This window comes from Odontesthes bonariensis, chromosome 10 (genome assembly GCF_027942865.1).
Source record: "Odontesthes bonariensis isolate fOdoBon6 chromosome 10, fOdoBon6.hap1, whole genome shotgun sequence".
Taxonomy (NCBI): domain Eukaryota; kingdom Metazoa; phylum Chordata; class Actinopteri; order Atheriniformes; family Atherinopsidae; genus Odontesthes; species Odontesthes bonariensis.
Window position 1 is genome coordinate 16,309,244 of NC_134515.1, and position 20,226 is coordinate 16,329,469.

General features: G+C 40.9%; 1 protein-coding gene across 1 annotated transcript in view; it reads left to right on the forward strand.

Annotated features, from left to right (window-relative positions):
* Nucleotides 1-20,210, forward strand: part of phactr3a (phosphatase and actin regulator 3a) — a 32,388-nt gene extending 12,178 nt beyond the window's left edge. Inside the window, exons 2-12 of the mRNA XM_075476481.1 lie at nucleotides 7,627-7,791; nucleotides 8,973-9,140; nucleotides 9,892-10,107; nucleotides 11,480-11,708; nucleotides 12,564-12,811; nucleotides 13,991-14,144; nucleotides 18,245-18,300; nucleotides 18,480-18,541; nucleotides 18,627-18,767; nucleotides 19,102-19,178; nucleotides 19,603-20,210. Coding sequence (XP_075332596.1) covers nucleotides 7,627-7,791; nucleotides 8,973-9,140; nucleotides 9,892-10,107; nucleotides 11,480-11,708; nucleotides 12,564-12,811; nucleotides 13,991-14,144; nucleotides 18,245-18,300; nucleotides 18,480-18,541; nucleotides 18,627-18,767; nucleotides 19,102-19,178; nucleotides 19,603-19,618 — 1,532 coding nt within the window. The 3' untranslated portion in view covers nucleotides 19,619-20,210. The remainder of the gene's footprint in view (nucleotides 1-7,626; nucleotides 7,792-8,972; nucleotides 9,141-9,891; nucleotides 10,108-11,479; nucleotides 11,709-12,563; nucleotides 12,812-13,990; nucleotides 14,145-18,244; nucleotides 18,301-18,479; nucleotides 18,542-18,626; nucleotides 18,768-19,101; nucleotides 19,179-19,602) is intronic.
* The last annotated feature ends 16 nt before the right edge of the window (nucleotides 20,211-20,226 follow it).

The window sequence follows — 20,226 nt, forward strand, 5'->3', positions numbered from 1 at the left end:
TTTTTTTTGTTGCATGAAATTCAGAGGTGTGTCTGTGTGGAAATGTGTTGTGTATATGTGATTGTGCAAGTGCTTGTGTGTGTCTCAGAGTTATCCATAAGGTATTTTGAGTGGTCCTGTACAGGCAGTGATACCTATTTCCAACATCAAAAGGAAAAAAAAAACTTTCTCTCTTTTACACTCACTCGTGCTGTTTGGGTAGCTCAAATATTTAAAGCACACAGCAAATCTTCAAATTTGCTAAAACCACACCCACACAGTTGATGTCTAATGAGCCAGATTTGCAGATTTTCTTTTTTTTTCCATCAGTAAAATAATTCATAATGAACAAATAATAATAAAACTCTCACGGAATGCAGAAAAGACAAAGAACATATCTATGTAATCTGCCTTTAAAGCTTTACAGTTGAGCTACTTTTCTGATATTTAAAATTTGAAATTTTAGCATAATTAACTTCATGTCAGATAAAACTTTTATTTACTTATGCATTGATGAATTCATTTGCAAAAAAAAAAAGAAGACAACTTGCAGTTGTCTGAATAAAAAGAAAAATTCTATTTCGAATGTTCAGCTATGGAACAGATTCTTAACTGTTTGTATGAGTCAACCTCAACAACAGTTCATGGCTTCAACACTTTGAAATGTCACCACATTATTGAGAAAGCGTTGTGTTAAAAAGCTGCTGGTTTGCAGCTCAACACGCATAACGCTGAGGCTGCCCAGAGGTTGTGCGCCATCAGACGAATACTCCTCATACACTGAACATGTCACAAGCTATTACAATGTGCTGAAAACTTATGCAAGTATTTGAATTTTGGCAAAATAGTTATAGAGCCTTCTGGCAATGACCATGACAGTTTATGAGTTTGCTCTTGTTCTCACATCTATCTGTTCAATGGAGCTCATGACAGTCGAAATAGAGTGACAGTCTTTCATCAGAACATGACGTTCCAAGTCGTTCTCACTGATGCTGCAACGACGGCTTACATGCAAAGCCACCCACTAGTCCTATTTCTCAACACTAACATATGGTAATAAACAAGAGCCTCAGGCATTTCCTATTGGCTGCTGGCCTGGCTGACATCATTTCACTCTCTTGTTGCCAGTAAGCCCACATGCCGGTGTTTCACACTTGCCTGTAATCACTTTGATGATCTGGAGGCTTGACCTTTGCAGACTCATGTAGTCAAACAGGATGATGCTCTGTTCTCTCAGAAATGTATTTCACTCACAAACACGTCCCAGCACAATGGATAGCAGCAAGATAGAATCATATTCGCTAATTTATCTCATTAGTACATCGTTTCAGCTTGCCCAGGCCACAACTTCTTTTGTGAAGTTAATATGGATCATTTGGCAGGGCTCAGCCCCAAATATTTTGTTTCCTTAAGGCAAGATAGTGAAAATGCTTTATAGTAAGAAATGTTTTCTGATCAAAAATGTTCCCAAATTTTCTGAAATAGTCTGAAATAGGAATAAAAAAGCTTTTGCCATTACTCTCTGCCCTTGAATTTATGATGTTGTAGACTGGGTTACCATGCGAAAAATGACCAATCTTTCCCTTTCTAATGAAGTACATTGTTGAATAAACATTAAGGTATGTTGATTGAAAAATGGAAATCTACAAATATGGGATTGGAAAGGCAAGGACATGACCTCTATGTCCCCAGAATTGATTATAGTTCTCTGCCTAATTAAGTTATGGTTGGAGACTTGTTCAAAATCCATTTGATAATAGAAATACCCTGAAAAGAAAGATCCTCATTATTGATTGCATGTTCCGTGTGTTGCTGAGGTTCAGTTGGATGAATGTTACAGATGTTTGTTTGAGGTGCACACAGTGGGAACAAATTTGGCACATGATGTAAAATCAGTTTTATCATATATTTTTCAATGTCAATTAGGAGTAGACTTTTAAGCCTAAATTAGATTCAAATTCTGAAGTTTTTTTTTGTTTTTTTTTAAGTCTGTGTATTTCTAATATATCCCTCTACACCAGACTTTTTCTATGTCATTCTACATTGCTGGAGCCCTTGTGCTCCTCACTCTATTCCTAAGAGTTGTTAGCTGTGTGCCCTGACTGTGGCCGGGCCCCCAAGGCAGTGGGGCTACAGACAGATGGCAGCACAGTTGTAAAGCCGAGGGGTAAAGTGAGGAGGTTAGCTGGCGAAGCAGCGGGTAAGGAGGTGCTCCATTCAAGGGCACATTGTCAGTGACTTCGGAGGAGCAGGGAGGCTAAGGCGAGACAATGAGGTTCTATAGGGTCTGCAGGGAAGGCAGAAGTCAAAGCTAGATCTGATGTTATTTATATCTACGATGTGAACAGTGAAGCAAATATAAAGTACAGAGCAGGTTATGAAAGGTTTGGTTTGGTTGGCAACAGCAGATTAGTTGTCCTCTGATGCTGACACTTCAGAACTTTGGGAGATGTGCTGTAATACTAGCAAGGAAATATGATGGCATGCTTTGACGGAAAGCTACAAAGTTATAACTGTGTTCACAGTCTCACTTTAGAATGTGGACATTCTCATTGGCTGTTGGCAAAATCATTAGTTTTGTAGGTCAGAACCACAAACACGGTAGATACAGAATCTTGAGGAGATGATGGTGCTTGAGGAACTGCAAAGATATCTCCAAGGTTTTTGCATTTCATCCTGAGAAAGACTAATCTTATCACACAATTACAGGACAATGTTTTCCTGACACAGAATCCTCAGCTTGTTATACTCTGTCTCTACCTTCATTCTAACATTGGCTCCTCTCCCTTTTCAGCAACTGGGGTGGAGGCCAGATAGAATTGGTAATAAAAGGAGAGTGTGTTTGTAACACTTGTTTTGGTGAGCGTTAAAGATGCTTTTACCACTTCAGTTGAGTTTAACATCCGGCATATTTACTGGGTGATACACTGCTTAACTGATGTGCACAGTCAGCCTACCATAACTGTATATTGGTGTGTTATTGGTGTGTACTTAGTGCCTCCATTATAATTGATTTCAGTTGGGAGCGTGCTCAGTTCTTTGCTTTTGACAGAGACATTTTTGTGAAAAATTCAAACGAAAACCACGCAAAGCTGAAATAATTCAGGTGGTTACTCCATTTGTTCCTGAAAAAAAAGCATGCACTGCCTATTGAAAATATCCGTGTGGTTTCGTCTGCTTAGCAACCCCTTGATCGTGGGCTTTATTCCACCAGTGGTAACGGTTGGTTAATAGCTAGCTCACATGTGGCACTGACTGAAACTATTGTAGTTTTAATCAGGAAACCCTTGTTTCATGTCACTTAGCCAGACATATCAGTCAGTTTGGTGGATTAGTCGGGCTTATAAAGGTTTTGACCCAGGAAATAGCCATGGATCTTGAAATGTTAAGGTATCAACAACATCTATAGCATTCTACTGCTAAGGAGCATGAATGTATGTAGCAGATTTTCCCACATACCTGGTAGATGCAATACTATTTTTGATTGCATTCATGAAAACTAAACTTTGCACTCATTTTAATGACCTATAAACAGGTTTCTAGAACATGAATGTCTGTATTAAAATTCTTGGCAATATACAGTTTGCAGTTGCTGAGACAAAACTGAAGGACTGATGTGGAAAGAGACGCATCATGCTGCAAGGAAAATTAAGCCATAATTTGTTATTTTAGAATATTCATTACTTATTTCAAGGCCTTTTCTTTAGTCTTGTTCCAGACATCTGAGTGCTAATTCTGTTTGAGAGACTTAAACATTTGCTTGTAAATTAAGAAGTTGTAATACAGTCGAGTAATGTAAACTCTGCTGCAAAGATTAGTTTTGCGGATAATTCTTTAACCAGAAAGGAGAGGGGGAGAATACACAGTTGAGACTTCGAAATGAATGCTTTAATACGAGCAAGCAGCTTGGCTTACAACAGAACAGATACATGATTAAACAGTTCATGTTCAACAACCTATTTGCTTATATAGGGCAGTCAGTTGTCCTTGTGTTTCCCTAAATGCTCTAAATCTAACTTGTCTTGCTTTTGCTGATCTGAGCATCTTGATGCTGACGTTGCTTACAGAAACAGCTTCCCCATCATGTTCTGGCCTGCTGTCAGAAATAAAGTGTTGACACTTCCATATATTGACTGCTTTCCTGTCATACGTGCACATAGGGAGACAGTCTCTACAAATGTTTGTATCTTTACTGGTGCCAAAACATGGAATATGCACATGACAAAATCAAATCCTAACATCTATTTTCCATTTTTATTCCAATGAACAATTACATTGGTAGTACAATGCTGTTTAATTAGCATCTACTTTTTTAATGCCACATAGAAAGCTTCACAAACACAAGCATCAGATAAGTCTGTCAGGTGATTCAGAAACGCAAGGCTTTGCCTCATACAACCTCAGTGCTGAAACTGTGCCCGCTAATGTTACTTTACCACTCAGGGCAACTCCCTTTCATTGAATCTGAAGACGGCACAGATTTCATGAGTGTGATGGGTGTATTCATTTCTTCATTTATTCCCCAAGTTACATTTTATTCATAGACTACCTAACTTGTAACAGTGGAGGGTTTTTTGTTGGTCTGTCCCAATTTGTGAACTTGGGAGGGGGGATATGCTCAGTGTGGGGAGAGATCTTACAGTCCTGAATGTGCTGACAGGCCTGTCTGGTGGGGTGTGGTTCCTGGTGGCACAGTAACGTGCTCTGTTTTAGTTTTCTTGCCCAGTCACATAGTCACATTACTTACTTTGTTCCGCTAAATCATCAAATCATTTCTGATTTTGAACTGCGATAACGTTATGAAGAGTTTATCATCTGCTCGTTGAATTTCCCAGCATTCCTTCAGTCTATAAAGAATTTAATCTTATATCGTGTATAAATCTATGACACCAACCCCTGATTGTAAATACATTCTGTACAGACTTTTCTTGGAGAGATGAGGACTACAAACTGACTGTTGGTCCATGCATGATCGTGACACATAGATTTAATAAATCTTATTTGCATTAGCATATTAATTAGAGTCACACATCGTTGCCACATGGAACATGTAGTCCATTCAGGCTTATCTGACACACATTTGATACATCCTCATGCAGCAGATGAAAGAAAACTCATTGCTCATGCATATATTTTCACCTAATTCCTTTGCTCTAACCAGACTGCTGTCACTTTCTCTGAATAACCACTCCTTATATGAAAAATGAAGTTACTTGATATGCATTATAAATAGCGGTGCTGTGATTGGACGAGGCCAGATTCTACTGCAAGCTCTTCCGTATAGCAACAGCCCCCACCCATCTCTTCTTCTCGCCTTTTCTCCCTGGAATCCCCCTTTTCTCCTCCCCCCTCCCATCTCCTTTCCTCTTTTCAAAAATGCAGACAGACCTCCATGTGGCTTCACCACTTTCCCACAATGCATCGGGTGCTGCCACTGGTTTTAGATAGGTGTATGTGTAGTGGGGGCTGCTCTCCCCTCTTCACCCCTCCTTTCTCCTCCAAGCTCTAGCCAGACTTGCTCCCCCCCACCAGCTCCCACTGCTGCGGCAGCATCTGGATGTGGTCACCATGGAAACAACAACGGGTCTGACCCCACCCCCTCTCTCCTTCCCTTCTCTCTCCACGCAGACTCTCTCCCTCTTACACAGACACAACGCCTCTGCCCCTCCTATACCCCCTCTCCTTCTCTTAAGCTTTTTTTTTTTCCTCTGTGTGCGCCTAGCTACGCTTCCTTCAAGCTTGACCTGGATTCTGCGTGTGCCATCTTGTCTGTGTGACAATGATACAGAGAGAGGGGTGGACATGGTCAACTGACCTGCTTCCAGGAACTGGATGGGGTCAAAGTCAGCACTTGAAATGACCTCCTTTCATCTGATCTATTCTCCTGTACTTCTTCCACTGTTATCTCTCTCCTCACCACTATTATTTTCATTCAGTTTTTTTCTAATATCTTCTTCTCTTCTGTTTTTGCTCTAATCTCCTCTTTTCTTTCATCCCTATCTTGAATGCACACTTTACTCCTTAATACTCCTAAATTTTCTTCTACCCGACTTTCCTCCCCCAATCACTGCTTTCTACTCCCTACCCATGCACTTTAGGAAAAAGGCAAGTGCTTTAAAAGCATGAAAAAGAGAGTCAGCTGTGTCCTCCCTCCTCCATCACTGTACTCAACATCACACCCTGAGCCACTCTGCAAGCCCATCTCTTCCTCCACAACCCCTTCCATCCCAAATCCTCGTCTCCCTCTTCAGCTGATTGTTTGTACAAAGATAGCAGCATTATGATGACATTTTTCTTCATATTTTTTTTTTTTGTTTTTTTTCCACATTGACGTATGTAGCTCCTAAACATGGCATTTACTGTGCATTTCCGTTTTCTTGGCTTTTTTAGAGGCTGGCAGCCCGGCAGCAATGTACGCACATGAATCTGTAGACCCACACTTTGCCTGATATGAGTCATAGCCATCATTCATTGAAATACAGGTTTCTTCTATAGACAGAAGAGGCTGCAGGGGTAGCAGCATGAGAGATGAGGGCTGCTTATCTATCAGAAAAGACAAATTATTAATCCTGGATTTTCATTTATTCGTTTGTGTCTGCTTTATCTAAAACATCTTTTGTGTATGGAAAAAAAAATGTCTTTGCTTGATTTGTTTATTTTTTTTCTGTTAACAGTTTCATTTGCAAAATCAATTAATTAATTTCTGATGTTTACAGTACGTGTGATTATTCCCTCCTGAGAGCTTTTGAGCTCTTGTGTATTTTATTTTAAATTGTGTGTGCCCGGGAAGATCAGCAGGGATTTAACAGAAGCTAATGGGATTCCAAAAATAGAATGAAAAATAGTTTTCTGCATGCAGAACACAACACAAACAAAAGAGCATGAGGTTCAACCAGTCTCAGTCATAAGCAACCTAAACAGACAAGGGCACACCTAAATATTTATGTCTTTTAAAGCTGAAATGACAAAACGTCAGATGACATTGTGGATGTTTTTGACTCCTGAAAACACTGAATGCACACTTTAGAGTCACACTGTAATGTGAGCCAGATCTAATGTTATATATATCTAGTAGGAGGGTTGTACATTATGGAAGTGGAGGCAGACACAATAGCAGCCGTCCCTGTTTTACCAGGCAGCAAAAACTGATGCCGTTTCTGGTAAAGCAGTAAGGCTTACCACCTGTTGGTTAACAAGGGAATGTATCTTATATTAGGCAGTCTTAGTGCTTTCATTTTCATATTCATGTCTCACAACTTGGGAGTGTGACAGCTATTTACTTTGATACATGATGTACGGCTTGCAAGGGAGGGAAAATAACAGCCCTAAGAGAGTGTGCCATGATCAAATTAGTCTTTCTAATTCAATCTGTTCACAGCATTTGGACTCCATCATGGTTTATTCAGTAAGGTGAGCATACTAATTGGGTCCCTGTTTTTCTCTCCCTCCTTTTTTTTTCTCTTTTCACCTTCTTTTGCACATTGGCTGATACCCCCCGACCTCCTTTCCCAACCTCCACACACCCCTTTGCCTGCTTGCCCTGCTTTTAATCTTGTTCACCCACCCTGCCCTTCCCTGTGTCATCTTCTTGTAAAACCTTTTCGAACCCTTCTCTGGGCTTCTCTTCTATCTACTCGGTCACTGTAGTAGAGCTTGTGGACCAGCAGAGGGTGCTCAGAACAGGCTGCTTGGTGACAGGGGTTCACACTCCGCCCGTCCGCCGCAACAGCAAGCTGGCCACCCTGGGGCGAATCTTCAAGCCCTGGAAATGGAGGAAAAAGAAAAATGAGAAGCTCAAGCAGAGTTCCACAGGTATGATGGAGGGTGTCACGGTGGTGGGAGGCCAAAGATTTCCACACTGACACCCATGAAACCACATTTGTTCTCATGCATTCTCAAGAGAATCAGAGGGTGTTGGTGAGGAGATCCAGCAAGATCATTTTCATTTTCAATCTCTAAAGATGCATGAGAAGAGTTTTATGAATTTATTCTCAATTGAGTCCACATAGATTCCCTATACAGTGTAATTTATATGTAAAAAAAAAAAAACTGGAAAGGAAAAAATGCACAACTCGCTGTGTCCTTACTCGTATTTTTAGAACAAAGGATAATTTTCAAGGGCTAAACATCGCTCTCTTACCTTTATTAGAAAAAAATTCAACATCATCTCTGCAGATCAGATATAAAAATTGAAAAACAAACACGGGAGGCCACCTAACAAGACAAGCTGATGTTTGCAAGTCATAACTAGAATCATTATAGAGTCATCTTACCATTTAGCAGAAATGCAGCAGCACCTACTGTGCTGTCTCTCAAGGTTAAATTTAAAGGACGATTGCATGTGTTGTTCTTCTTTTGGCCAACAAAGGGAAAATATTTGCATGGCATTTTATTTGAAAATAGACAAATCAAATGTGCTATGATGAAATTATTCTTTGGGAGTTCTGGAAATACGGTCACAACAGTGGTAAGTGTCATTAAGGACCTTCTTTACGCTGACACATAAGAGACAAAAGCCCCGACCGCATCAGACAAAGCTGTAACACAAACTCCGAAATTCTAAAACTTTGTGAAATGATTGCACGATTTGATCAGATTCTCATTGTATCATGCCGTTTGAAGTTGATAAACATGATGGATTTGCCACCTTGTATGTCTGCTTTTAAAAGCAGCGGTGTAGTTGCTGGACACAAAACTAAATGTGATGCTCTTGCTGTAATGGAGAGGGCTACTGAATGAAGGTGACTTTCAGAGTGAATGTCATTTAGTGAAATCTGTTCGTGACATCATTGTCCATTTAAAGGCTGCAAGCTGATTGGTTCATTGGTTTCCTCAGATAAACTGGGTGTAGCTTTTTATCATGTGTATATTTTTGATCAAAGATTGTATTCTTATCTCAACAACTAGCTGAATAATGTAAGTGTTCCTCCACCTGATCACACTGGATCACTTATATCTGATCCAAGAGTAAATTGTGCTTTCTCCATTCCCAGATGTAGCGTTGTCCAGTGGACTTCTGTGCCACAACCCTTGCTCTCCTACCCAGGGCTGCTGCTCAGATGGTGCAGTCTTGCTTGGAGGATTTGGGGGGCCTTTGAATCAAAACCTCACAGTCAGCAGTGTGGAATATCTTGGTCCTGAGGAGGATCTTACACCATCAGGTAGCCGGTCGCTCAAGTACAATCATTATAATCAGAGGACATCACAGAACTGCAAAAGCAACAGATATAGGGATAATAGATTTGTGAAGGGTCAGGGTGTCTTCAGCTGAACTCTGAACGATAAGAATGAGATTGTCGAAGACTGCTGTAATACGTTTTATATATTGGCTCAAACTGCTCCAAATAATCATTTGTTTCCCTTCAGCAAAAGCTTGAAAAATTCTGTTGATGTTATATCATTAAAACAGTGCTTTATGTATTTATGAAAAGTGAAGGTTTGAATTAGCAGGCTGACATTATGTGGTAGCTTCCTCAGATGAATTCGTTTGTGTTTGATTTTCACCACTAGAGGGTAGCAAAGACAACTGAATGCCATTCTCCACTCTTATCTGCCCTAAGAAGCCTGTCGTGTGTTGTACACGTACAACATATGTAAGAAACAGTACAGCATTTTAGAAATGGTTGTCATTGTGCATCTGGTCCATCAGGCATGTTTATTCTAATTACTTTCCAAAAATTTGCCTGTCACCCAATTCTTTATTTTATTTTGGCTTGTAGTGTCCAATCTTTTTTTCCAATATGAACTTTGTTGGATGTTTTGTCATTAGTGATATTAATTAGAACATGGTGCTAAAGTGGCTGGTGCATAGGGGCCTACTCATGCAGACACTTTTTTACAGTTACAATATATGTGTTATCTATGCTGTAAAACATTTACTTGCATTTTAAATGTTTTTTAATTGTCCCTCAGTAGCTGCACCTCTCCAGGATTGTGAACGGGTGGAGGAGAATGCACCACAAACGGAGGAGGAAGGAGAGGAGGAGGGGGACCCAGCTGGGGATCTACCTGAGGGGCTGCAGGACATGGAAGACCAGATAGAAGACAGATCTGAGGAAGAGATTCCTCCAGGAACTTCACCACCACAAGTACCTCCAAAACTTTTGCCCCAGCTGACCGCTGGAGACGGTGAGTGTCGGGAGCCTTTTCATTCTAATTTAAAGTGAAAGTGTATACACATAATAGCTGCGTAAAACCTGTTTCTTCTTACTTTGAACTATATATGGGCAAACATTTTAAAACGTAATAAGATTGGAGATAGATGAGATGAGACATACAGATTTGTATCTGAAAACGTCTTTGAATGCCTTAAGAAGTGTAAAAATGGTGTGGCTTTAACAGTCACCGGATCTCTATAGAATAAAATGCCATTCTCATATTTTAGGGACAAGTGCTACAATATTTCAGTGTTTAAACATGTCGTTACACATAAAAGTCCTGCAGAAACTAACAGAAGTATAGTTGAGTCAGCAGCACATGTTAAAGTACAGCATAAAAAGTCAAAATACTTATGTGACTCAGTTTGTCGACAGTAATATGACATCATTTTGTGAGCAGGATTTCACTTTTGAAAACTGGTTCACATGCAGTTGGGTAGTTTAGTTGGTCTGCCTATATCTAAATATAGACAGACATATCTAAAGATTAGGAACCTCCAAAAAATCATATGATACAATAAGTTTGAGAGCTCACGAGAGGATGAAAAAAAAATGAATCTGACTTAACTCCAATCTTTGCTTGTTTTTTTTAACCTTGGCTTTTATCGTAGCAGTGATACAGGACAAAAGACAAGTTTGATGTATTCTTTTATATAAACTCCTAATGCGAAAACTAACTGGTAAGTACGATGTGTATTAAAAAATATATATCTGACGTTTTGAAAAAATGTATTGAATACATGAATATTCTACTTCATGTAATGAAGTAGAATATACAGTATATCCCCATTGAAATAAGATATATCTTGAAGGGCAAAAGCACAAAATTGAGAGGCTCAAAGTACACAAACTTCTATGTACTTTGGTAAAGTACTGGACAAAATGTACATCTTAACTTGACACCACCATCAAAACTGTATATGAGGGAACATGTTTTGGAAGAGTGGTGTTTATCGCTCAAGAAAAAAGCTATAGATGCAGCTTCATAAGAATTCTCTCCCTGTCAAAGGCCAGCTTCCCACTAATTTTAGCCATAGACCTTGTAGACCACCTGCTTGAGAGTTAATGACCCATGCGTGAAGCAGCCTTCCTTCAATTTAGCGCTTGTATGTTGCTGAAGTTGTCTTACATTTGGTGCAGACATCACTGTCACATTTTCAGACAGTTGACAGAACATACAGTCCAAAGAAGAGTCTAAATCCTCAAAAGTAAATATGGAAAGTTGTCTTCAAACAATTAGCTAATCATCCCAAACCTGCTGACAAATATAAAGAGAATACAACAAGTATAATATATTGAAATGATTAATAATCAATGTTGATGTGTTCATCCTCTCTTGACAGATTCAGGACCTATGTCACTCCCTGCTCACCTGCCCAACTCTTACCTCCCTAAGGAACCTCCACCCAGGGCCACAGAAAGTCTAACTTCAGTGACGCTGCAGCTACGAGGGCATCTGACCAACCCCTCAGGGTCCCCACACCTAGGCAATATTATGCACCCTCCCATGCCCCCCAGCTGTATCATGGAGGAACTGCAGAGAGCCTTTGCTTCCAAGAATAGGCAGGAGAGGTGAGTTTTCACATTTGTGTTTACATGAAATGATGCTTCGTTACCCTCAATGCTGGGTTGCCACAAGGCTCTGTTTGTGGTAAATTACAACAGACATTAAGCAGTAACACCCTTCTTCCATCTCTGTAAGAATGTCCGTTTGTTGAAGATTTTATGTTCCTCGGGCTGACTTCTGTCCACGGTTGAACTTTCACTCAATAGTCATATTCATCATTGAACTCAAAGTATGAAAACTAACTTCTTTCGCATCATTTAAGGCAGTGTTTCTTTTCAACTAAAAAAAGCTGTCATCCTGTCAGCAGTTGGTACTTCGTTTTGAAAGACCCTGCGCAGTAACACTACCTTATCATTACTCCAGAAGCCAAAACCAAGGATGGCCAAGGATGGCAGTAACAGTCAATGTTCGGACACAAGTATGGTAGGTGTGTCCAAACTTCTGACTGGTGCTGGACATCCTATTACTGGGTTTATGTGGCCTTTGCCGTGTTATGACTGTCTGCAGATTGTGTAGTCTGATTATGACCGATTTATATTCTCGGTTAGGTCTTGGAAAATAGATATTTGTCTAAATGAGAATATTTCACAAAAAAATTGGTGATGATAACAGTGAAAAACAAATATCTATTTCTGAAAGGCTCATATACTATACAGATTTTACAGACTATGATCAAATTTTACTGCATTTTGTGATAATTGGTTTGGTAGCTCTGGAGACATTTGCCTACAAATGTCTCATTTCTTTTAGTGCAACCACTCAAACATCCTATTTAAAAAATTCCCCCCAAATATAAAATGTAACATTTGGCTACTTTTGATATTAGTCCACCATTTGTCCTCCTCTGTGTGTCTCTTCAGTGTCCATGAAGGGTGTGAGCAGGGCTCACCCCCACGACTGTGGTGTTCTGATGGACGACTCTCTCGCTCCTGCAGCTCTGAGAACCAACACACGTCTTCTTTTGGGGTTAGCTGCGGGGGAGTTGGGTCCGACTGGCCCAAGAAGGAAGCGGAGGAGAACAAGGAGAATGTACGGCTGGACCAGTGCTTCTCCAACTCCTCAGGCCTCCCTTTTGACCTGGAGAGCTGGAACGACTCTGTCATTTCTGGTGGGTTGCAGAACTTTAAAGAGGCACTTAAAATGCAAACTGTAATCATTTGCATATTTGTATATTCTCCATTTTGTTCTTATTGGTTTTGAAATTGATACCAATGAGATTGAACATGAACATATTACAGTGTCAATTAAAGCCATGTCATTGACTCACTGCAGTGTTATATCTAGAGGAACCAGTGCCAAGCAATACTACTTGATGCCTCTTAGCTGCAGATTTGCTGTTACGTTAGTAAGTTTGTGGAATTTAATTACAGAAAGCAAAGGTGTTGGGCAACTTACAGTTTGAAACTGCACAAATATGAAATGTGTAATGCCAAAAGATTTGTTCAGGAGGACACAAGATTTAGCACTCGCACTGGGTGTTCCTCTTACTTCTACAAAGTGTCCCTCTCAGTCCCTGCTCAGCACAAAGAGGCACACAGGCAAAGTTACAAACAAGCTGGTGAAAACAATGACGCATTCATATGCTTTAAATCTCAATGTCATGGCTATAGACCAAAACGGACTTAAAAGAAGAGTGAAACTTGATCTATGTTTCCTTGTTAGATTGACACAGGGTAGTTATATTTCTGGGGAGGTTCACATTAAGGTTGCAAAAAAGCTAAAGCATACACTAAGGCCCAGTCCCAATTCTCCCCCCTTGGCCCTGTCCCTCAATGTGCCCTTTTTCTATTTTTGGACATGGAATAGTGGTCATCTCAGTTTTGATGGCTAAATAACCACTGCTTCTGTGTCTCCGGGGCCAGGTGATGGGGCAGAGGGATGGAATTGGGATTTGGCCTCTGATAAAGGGTATACAGCCACAACATATACTCTTTATATATCTGACTTTGGTGCATAAATTAAGCTTTACAGGACATGAAACATAGTTCCTCATGAAAGTTAATGCTTTCCTATATGTTTTCAGGTTCACCGTAACAACTTCATATTTCGGCCAAAAAGTGGAAAAAGCCACATCAAATACCAAATACTCCCAAACCTCACCATAAACAGTTAAAATTTTGTGTGGACATTTGTTGAGAGTAAATGGTTTTTGGTGGTGTTCTATTGGAATGCTCTATCTGTTTATAGGATGTCTTTGCCTGTTGTTGGGATATGAAGAAATGCTTCTAAAGCTCCACAAAAGTTGATAATAAGAGAGTGTTTTGTGGTCTGATGTGTGTGGATTCAGGCACACTTCCTCGCAGGCTAAGGAAGGAGTTGCTAACGGTTAAACTACGGAACAGGCCCAGCAAGCAGGAACTGGAGGACAGGAATATCTTCCCAGTACGGAGCGATCAGGAGCGGCAGGAGATTCGCCAGCAGATCGAGATGAAACTTGCCAAGTAAGAAACAGAGCCGAAGTTTCTCTAGATTCCTGTGTATGCCACAGTAGTATTATGAATGAACCAGGCTGGATAATGAATTTAGTGTTGTAAAAAGAAGAGATTTTAACTCCCTGAGTTAAACAGAGCTACAGGCAGTTAGCAATTTCTGTGTTGTTAATGCTCCAACAATGAAATCTCATGACAGATCTGCATAATGTTTTTTTTTTTTACATCTGGTAAATCTATGGTTTATGCATAATTACATGAGTTGCATAACACCTAGGACGAGGAGGGGGAGGAGGAGGAGGTGAGATTTTAAAAAAAGAATCAGATCTAACAGGATTATGAGACTGTTTTACTCAGTGTTTCTTCATCTTGGGCAATCTGCTGCTGCTCAGAGGAGCCTGTTGGAATATCATATCTTTTTACTCCAGGCAAGTCCTCATTCTGAGACGCCTCTTTGTGATATTCCATCCCACAAGTGAAGAAGATTCCCAGTGGGAGCTGTGGGAGGGGGGACTCTTTTGCCAACTTTCAAATTACCATCACTCTGTTGTTTTCAGAGCACTGCTTCCAGAAAATGCTTTTGTAGAAGAAGCACCGTGGATGATTGTGTGTGCCCCTCACAACAAGGACATTAATACAGTTAATTTTTTCCTGACCAACTGAGTTACTTCTTTTCCACCGACTGACAGTAGTGATCTATCTTGTGTGAATGTGTCACAAGGCTCGGGCTCTTTAACACCAGAATATCAAACAAAGGGCACACCACAGTGTTGCATAACCTGCAGTGCAATAATTCACAGCCAAGCACAAAGTGCCACCCACACTTCCAAGAGATGATAATCCATCGTCTGTCTGGAAGAAAACTATTAATACAGCCTATTCCTCTATTCTTAGATGCACTGGAGGAAAAGATTGTCTTATCATTTGAACAAAGGTATTCACTGGTTTGCAAGCAAACAGCAGGACGAATACATGCAGCGTGAGTGCAGCTTGCATAAGAAGCAGCTGGGTCAGTGTTATAAAGCTGAGAGGTTCCGCTCGCAGCAGAGCAGTAAAAGAGGCCGCAGCTTATGTAAAGACCTAGTTCTAGAAAACACTCAGTTTAGCTGATGTTCTCTTTTTAATCTTTGGCATACATAACATTTTTACTTGTACAAAATTGATGATCTGGGATAGAGTTTTCAAGACAGTGTATGTGTATTGCAGTGTAACAGAATTGTGGAGGATAATCCTTGCTAGTTATATGTAATATAGGTTAGATGGAGTAAAATAAAAATAAAAGATCTGCCCCATATTTAAAAAGAATGACAGAATAACTCCACTAAATTTCTGATTCCAACCATCACTTTATATTTGATCTTCTTTCTCCATCTTAACCTACACCGACGGTACAATTGTTGCAGATCAAGCAGAAAGGGGACTTATGATGGATAATGACACGCTGTCTCTCCGCTGTATCAATGATAGATGACCTTTCTATCTTTAGAGGCTCCAGACCTGGCACAGTGCTACAGCTTCGCTCCACTATTTCTAATCTTAGCTCCTGACTCTGTTCAATAATGCATCTCCGCATGCGCCCCTCCCATCCACAAATGTCGGGGAGTTATATCAGCAGAAATAATGGCATGGCAGAAGAGGCCCCGCTACTGTATTTGAAGAAAGACTTGACAAAGAGTGAGAATGACAAATTCTGCCTCCTTGGTGCACTTGGCAGCTGAAATAAAGACTGAAACCCACCCACACATTTTTTCTTGATATTCTTTTGTTTGGAGATTTCATTCCTCCTCTGGCTGGTATATTTATACATTTTTAGTCCCACTCACTTCGTCACAGGACATCCTTAGCGATCAAAAGGAAATATTTTCTGGCAATGTTTGTTTCCTGTGCGTGTTCATGGTATTCTGGGAATATCTGGTAAAATCTTACAATTTTTGTAAGATTCTGTGTTGAAAGCAGTGGGTGTAGGTCCCTGCAGTGAGTCAGTGTAGAGAAGGTAGGGAATTCTCAGTTACCCGCATAAACCGTCTTCTGTGACCTGACAGCAGCACTTAATACTGTTAGAATAGATTAACATGGCAGTGTTTTCTGCTAAAATAGTGTTTGATTTATTCACCTTACGAAGCAAGACTAAAAAAAGACAGCAGTTTGTTTCTAAAAATAGCCGCAGGTTCTCCTGTAAAACACATACAACGCTGTGTGTCGTAGTGAAATCCCCCTCTCCGTGTTACTAGGGAGAAGTGAGGCTTTCTGCGGGAAGGCTACATTGTCTTCAAGATACCAAGTGCTGTTGCTAAGCAACTCTCCGACCCGGTCAATACTACAGTAGATGCTCAAATGTGCTGGCGCTTTGGTAGTGATTTTCCGTTGAATCCGTTTAAAACACAACATTGTTGGAGCTGCGGAAACACTCTGTTTCTCAGTTTGTTTATCAGAGTCGTCAGGCAAAAGAACCCTCAGGTTTGGCTGTTTACCACATGATGAGATTTAGATAGCAGCACAAGCGCCTGATTTGATATAAATCAGCTTTGAATAAAAGGGCGAGCTTTGAACACAGACTAAAAGAGAAAGAGAGGGAACAATTTGCTCTTTAGTGGGTGTTTTTTCATTTTCATAGAAAACACACACGAGACAATGATGGAATACCTGCTCAGTTTTTCATTCTTTTCTTTTGCAAAATACTCCTATGTCCCTCCTCTAATCACACCTCTCCGAAGAAAACTCATCAGGGGACTCATGCTGTTGAATTAATCCTCATGCTATTTATGGATGTTTAGCCATCTGCGTTAATTAACCAAGATTCAGGGCTTGGCTGTATGTCTCATTATACAATACTGTATTGAACAGAAACAGTATTTGGGCGGGGCCGGAAACAAAATAGTAGATATCGCGGCCAATTATGTAAAGAAAACCGAGACACATGCCAGTTTACGCAATACAGCTGAGAACTGCTGTTGGTGGAATTTGCTGTAACACAGATATTGTTCAAGATGGTTCAAGTCTTGTTCTAGTTCCATTAACAGATTTTTTATTTATTTAAATCGCATGAGTTATGGTCCTGTCTGTGGTAAACTGACTCACACAGACAGTGCATAAAGGGCCACTGTGCATTCTTTGTGTATGTGTTGTGTGCATCCAGGTCTCACTTCATGTGACCTAGCTTTGATCTTTAACAGAGCAGCACTATAAAGTGTCCAAGTCTTTGCAGGGGTGACGGGATAAAGTGAGTCCTGCTGTGTGGTGGCATTCAGTCTTTTCTGTACTTTCCACCTCTGAAGGTGTACTGTGGTGTGTCCCACATGCTGTCTGATTCTGGAGCCCTTTATGCAGCTCACATTTATTATTTACACTAAGAACACACACAGTGATTCCGGGAAGAAGAAAAAAACGGGATTTTAGAGACCTTTTTGAATGCGATGATGGTGATGGAGCACCTGACAGCTGTGCTTAAACTTTGGCAAAGAAGCCAATAAAGGCATTTTATTGCAGTGAGGTTTAATCATTTGTTGAATGGCTTTTCTACATATTTTTTTCTTTCCTTTAAATAAAAAAGATATATACTGTATATATTGAACAAACTGCAGTTAACTGAAATGAGCTGGAGCAACAAAGTAATAAGACAGTGCCAGCGATGTTCACGGGGAGAAGGTTGGGGATGCCTTGAGTGGGAGCCTGATAAGCCCCGCCTCTAACCAATTATGCATGCAGTAACCAGGGAGACTAGGAGAGTCGCGCCTCACCAGCCCATCACGACTCACTTCAAAAGCGCCTGTGGCGTGGATAGTAGAGAGGAGAGCCTGCGCCTGTGCCGTGGCAGTGTAGAGATTTTGCTGCTGGACCTGAAATGCCGCTCGGTGACATCGGGAAATAATCTAGTTGAGAATTCTCAAACAGGAGAATTTGCGCTTCTTTGGCTATTCCAGATGTGGGGAGCTCCTCTGCCGAAGCATCACAGCCGCGGTTTGGATGCGAGATGGAAACATAGGGGATTCCTCTCGAGAACGCGCACAGTGAAGAAACTGCTGCCGGTTTAGAAATAAAAAAAAAAGAGAGGAGAAGACTGGAACAACTTAAGCGAAAATGGTTCAAAACGTGGTTTTGGTGTTTCTTCGCAGGAGGCTGAGCCAGAGACCGAATGTGGAGGAGCTGGAGAGTCGGAACATTTTGAAACGTGAGTTCAAACTACGGCACCACCTCCCCGATACTAGCATACTCTTTACTACTCCTCATTTTAAAAAAAAACAAAAAAACAGAGGAGACTGGGGTAGCATTAAAGATAACGCAGACCTAAAATATGCATACAGTTGTCATGGATTTTAATGTCCGGTCTTTTTTTTTTTTTAATTCCAGAGAGAAATGATCAGACAGAACAAGAGGAGAGGAGGGAAATCAAACAGCGGCTAAACAGAAAGGTACACTACTTTGTGATTTAGTGGACATTTAGACTCTGCTTACTACACGACCCTAACCGCTTATCAAATGCATTTCACTTTTCAGCTCAACCAGCGGCCAACAGTAGATGAACTCCGGGACAGAAAGATTCTGATCCGCTTCAGTGACTATGTGGAGGTGGCCAAAGCTCAGGACTATGACAGAAGAGCAGACAAGCCTTGGACTCGTCTCTCAGCAGCAGACAAGGTGTGTGTTCGCATGGATTACACAGTGATATAATGACCTTTATGACCCGACACATATCATGTGGATTTAGCGCCAAAACAAGTTTATTATTTAGGTCAGGGATTACAAAAAAAATCCCCAAATTCTGTGAGCTATCCCTCCAGACTACCAGCATTGGATGTTGTGGTTAATCACATAATCTCACCAAATCCCCACTTCTCTTGGAAATAATTTAAATTTTAGACTGATTATGTTTTGTTTTTTTCCTTGCTCTGCTCTCACTTTAATGTCCATGTTTTGAAGCAGCCATGTGGCTGGTGATGCACACTGACGGTGTTTTTCCTCTTCCCCACAGGCTGCAATCAGAAAAGAGCTGAATGAGTTCAAGAGCACCGAGATGGAAGTGCACGCCTCGAGCAAACACCTAACGAGGTCGGTACTCTGAAGTGTACGTCACGCTGTAGTGTTGGGGAAATGCATGCGTTCTCTATTCTGGGATGCAGCAGTCTAAATATAGCTCTCCTTGCTCATCCGCAACGCACTAGTGAGCTAAAGATAGATGGGGGTTCTATTTAACTGTGGAGGTTGTCCCCTGGAGAGCTTGATAATGATGATTACACGCCACCGTGTCCTCGGCTGAGCTTGTTTGGTGAGTCCTCGTGATTTGTACGAGTGACCCAGTGGGAGGACAAGAGGAGAGTACGTGCCCAGCCCCTCTGCACATGTAATTACTGTGCTAAAAATAGCTCCCCCAGTAGTGAACCTCCTATAAGCAGGTTCGATGACAAAGGCTGCCTCTGCTCTCACCATTTTTTATTTTTAACAGTTTTTCTTCATTTTTTTTTTGTCTTCCCAGGTTCCACCGACCATGAAAGTGGGCTTTCTTCCGTGAAGAATTGCTGAGCTTAGAAATTTCCTGAAGCTGCTCGACGCTGCTCAGTGGTGACCGTTCAAAGAGCCTGGAGCCCTTTCGTCTTCAGCGTGTCTTTAATTTTCTTCCAGCACCCTCATATTATCGGTATGAGGGAGCGGGTGCAGGAGAAAAGATGATGGTGACGCTTGCACCAGCGTGTCCCGGAGACTGCTGGATGCAACGCGGACGCCGGCAGGTGGAAGAGACTTTGGTGGAGCCTCTGACTCTCAGGACAAGAGTGGAGGAGAAAAAACAATCTTGTCATTCAGTCATTGTTGTTTTGTTTTTTTTAAACTAATTCATGGACTTCTTTGACAAAGCGGCGTGACTCCGTGTAGTGTGAAGAAGTTGTGCATGTGACCGGCTTCACTTTTTCTTAACCGATGAATAATGTGTCACTTGGACTGTGTAGACTGTGCAGTCCAGGGAGTTATTTGATATGAACTGTACATACAGTATGTCAGTTGGATTGGGACCGTCAATGTCTTCACTGAAAAGAGAAATACCTTTGTAAGCACTACTTGTCTTCAAAATACATCTTTTTTTAAGAATGGCTTCTGCAATTTT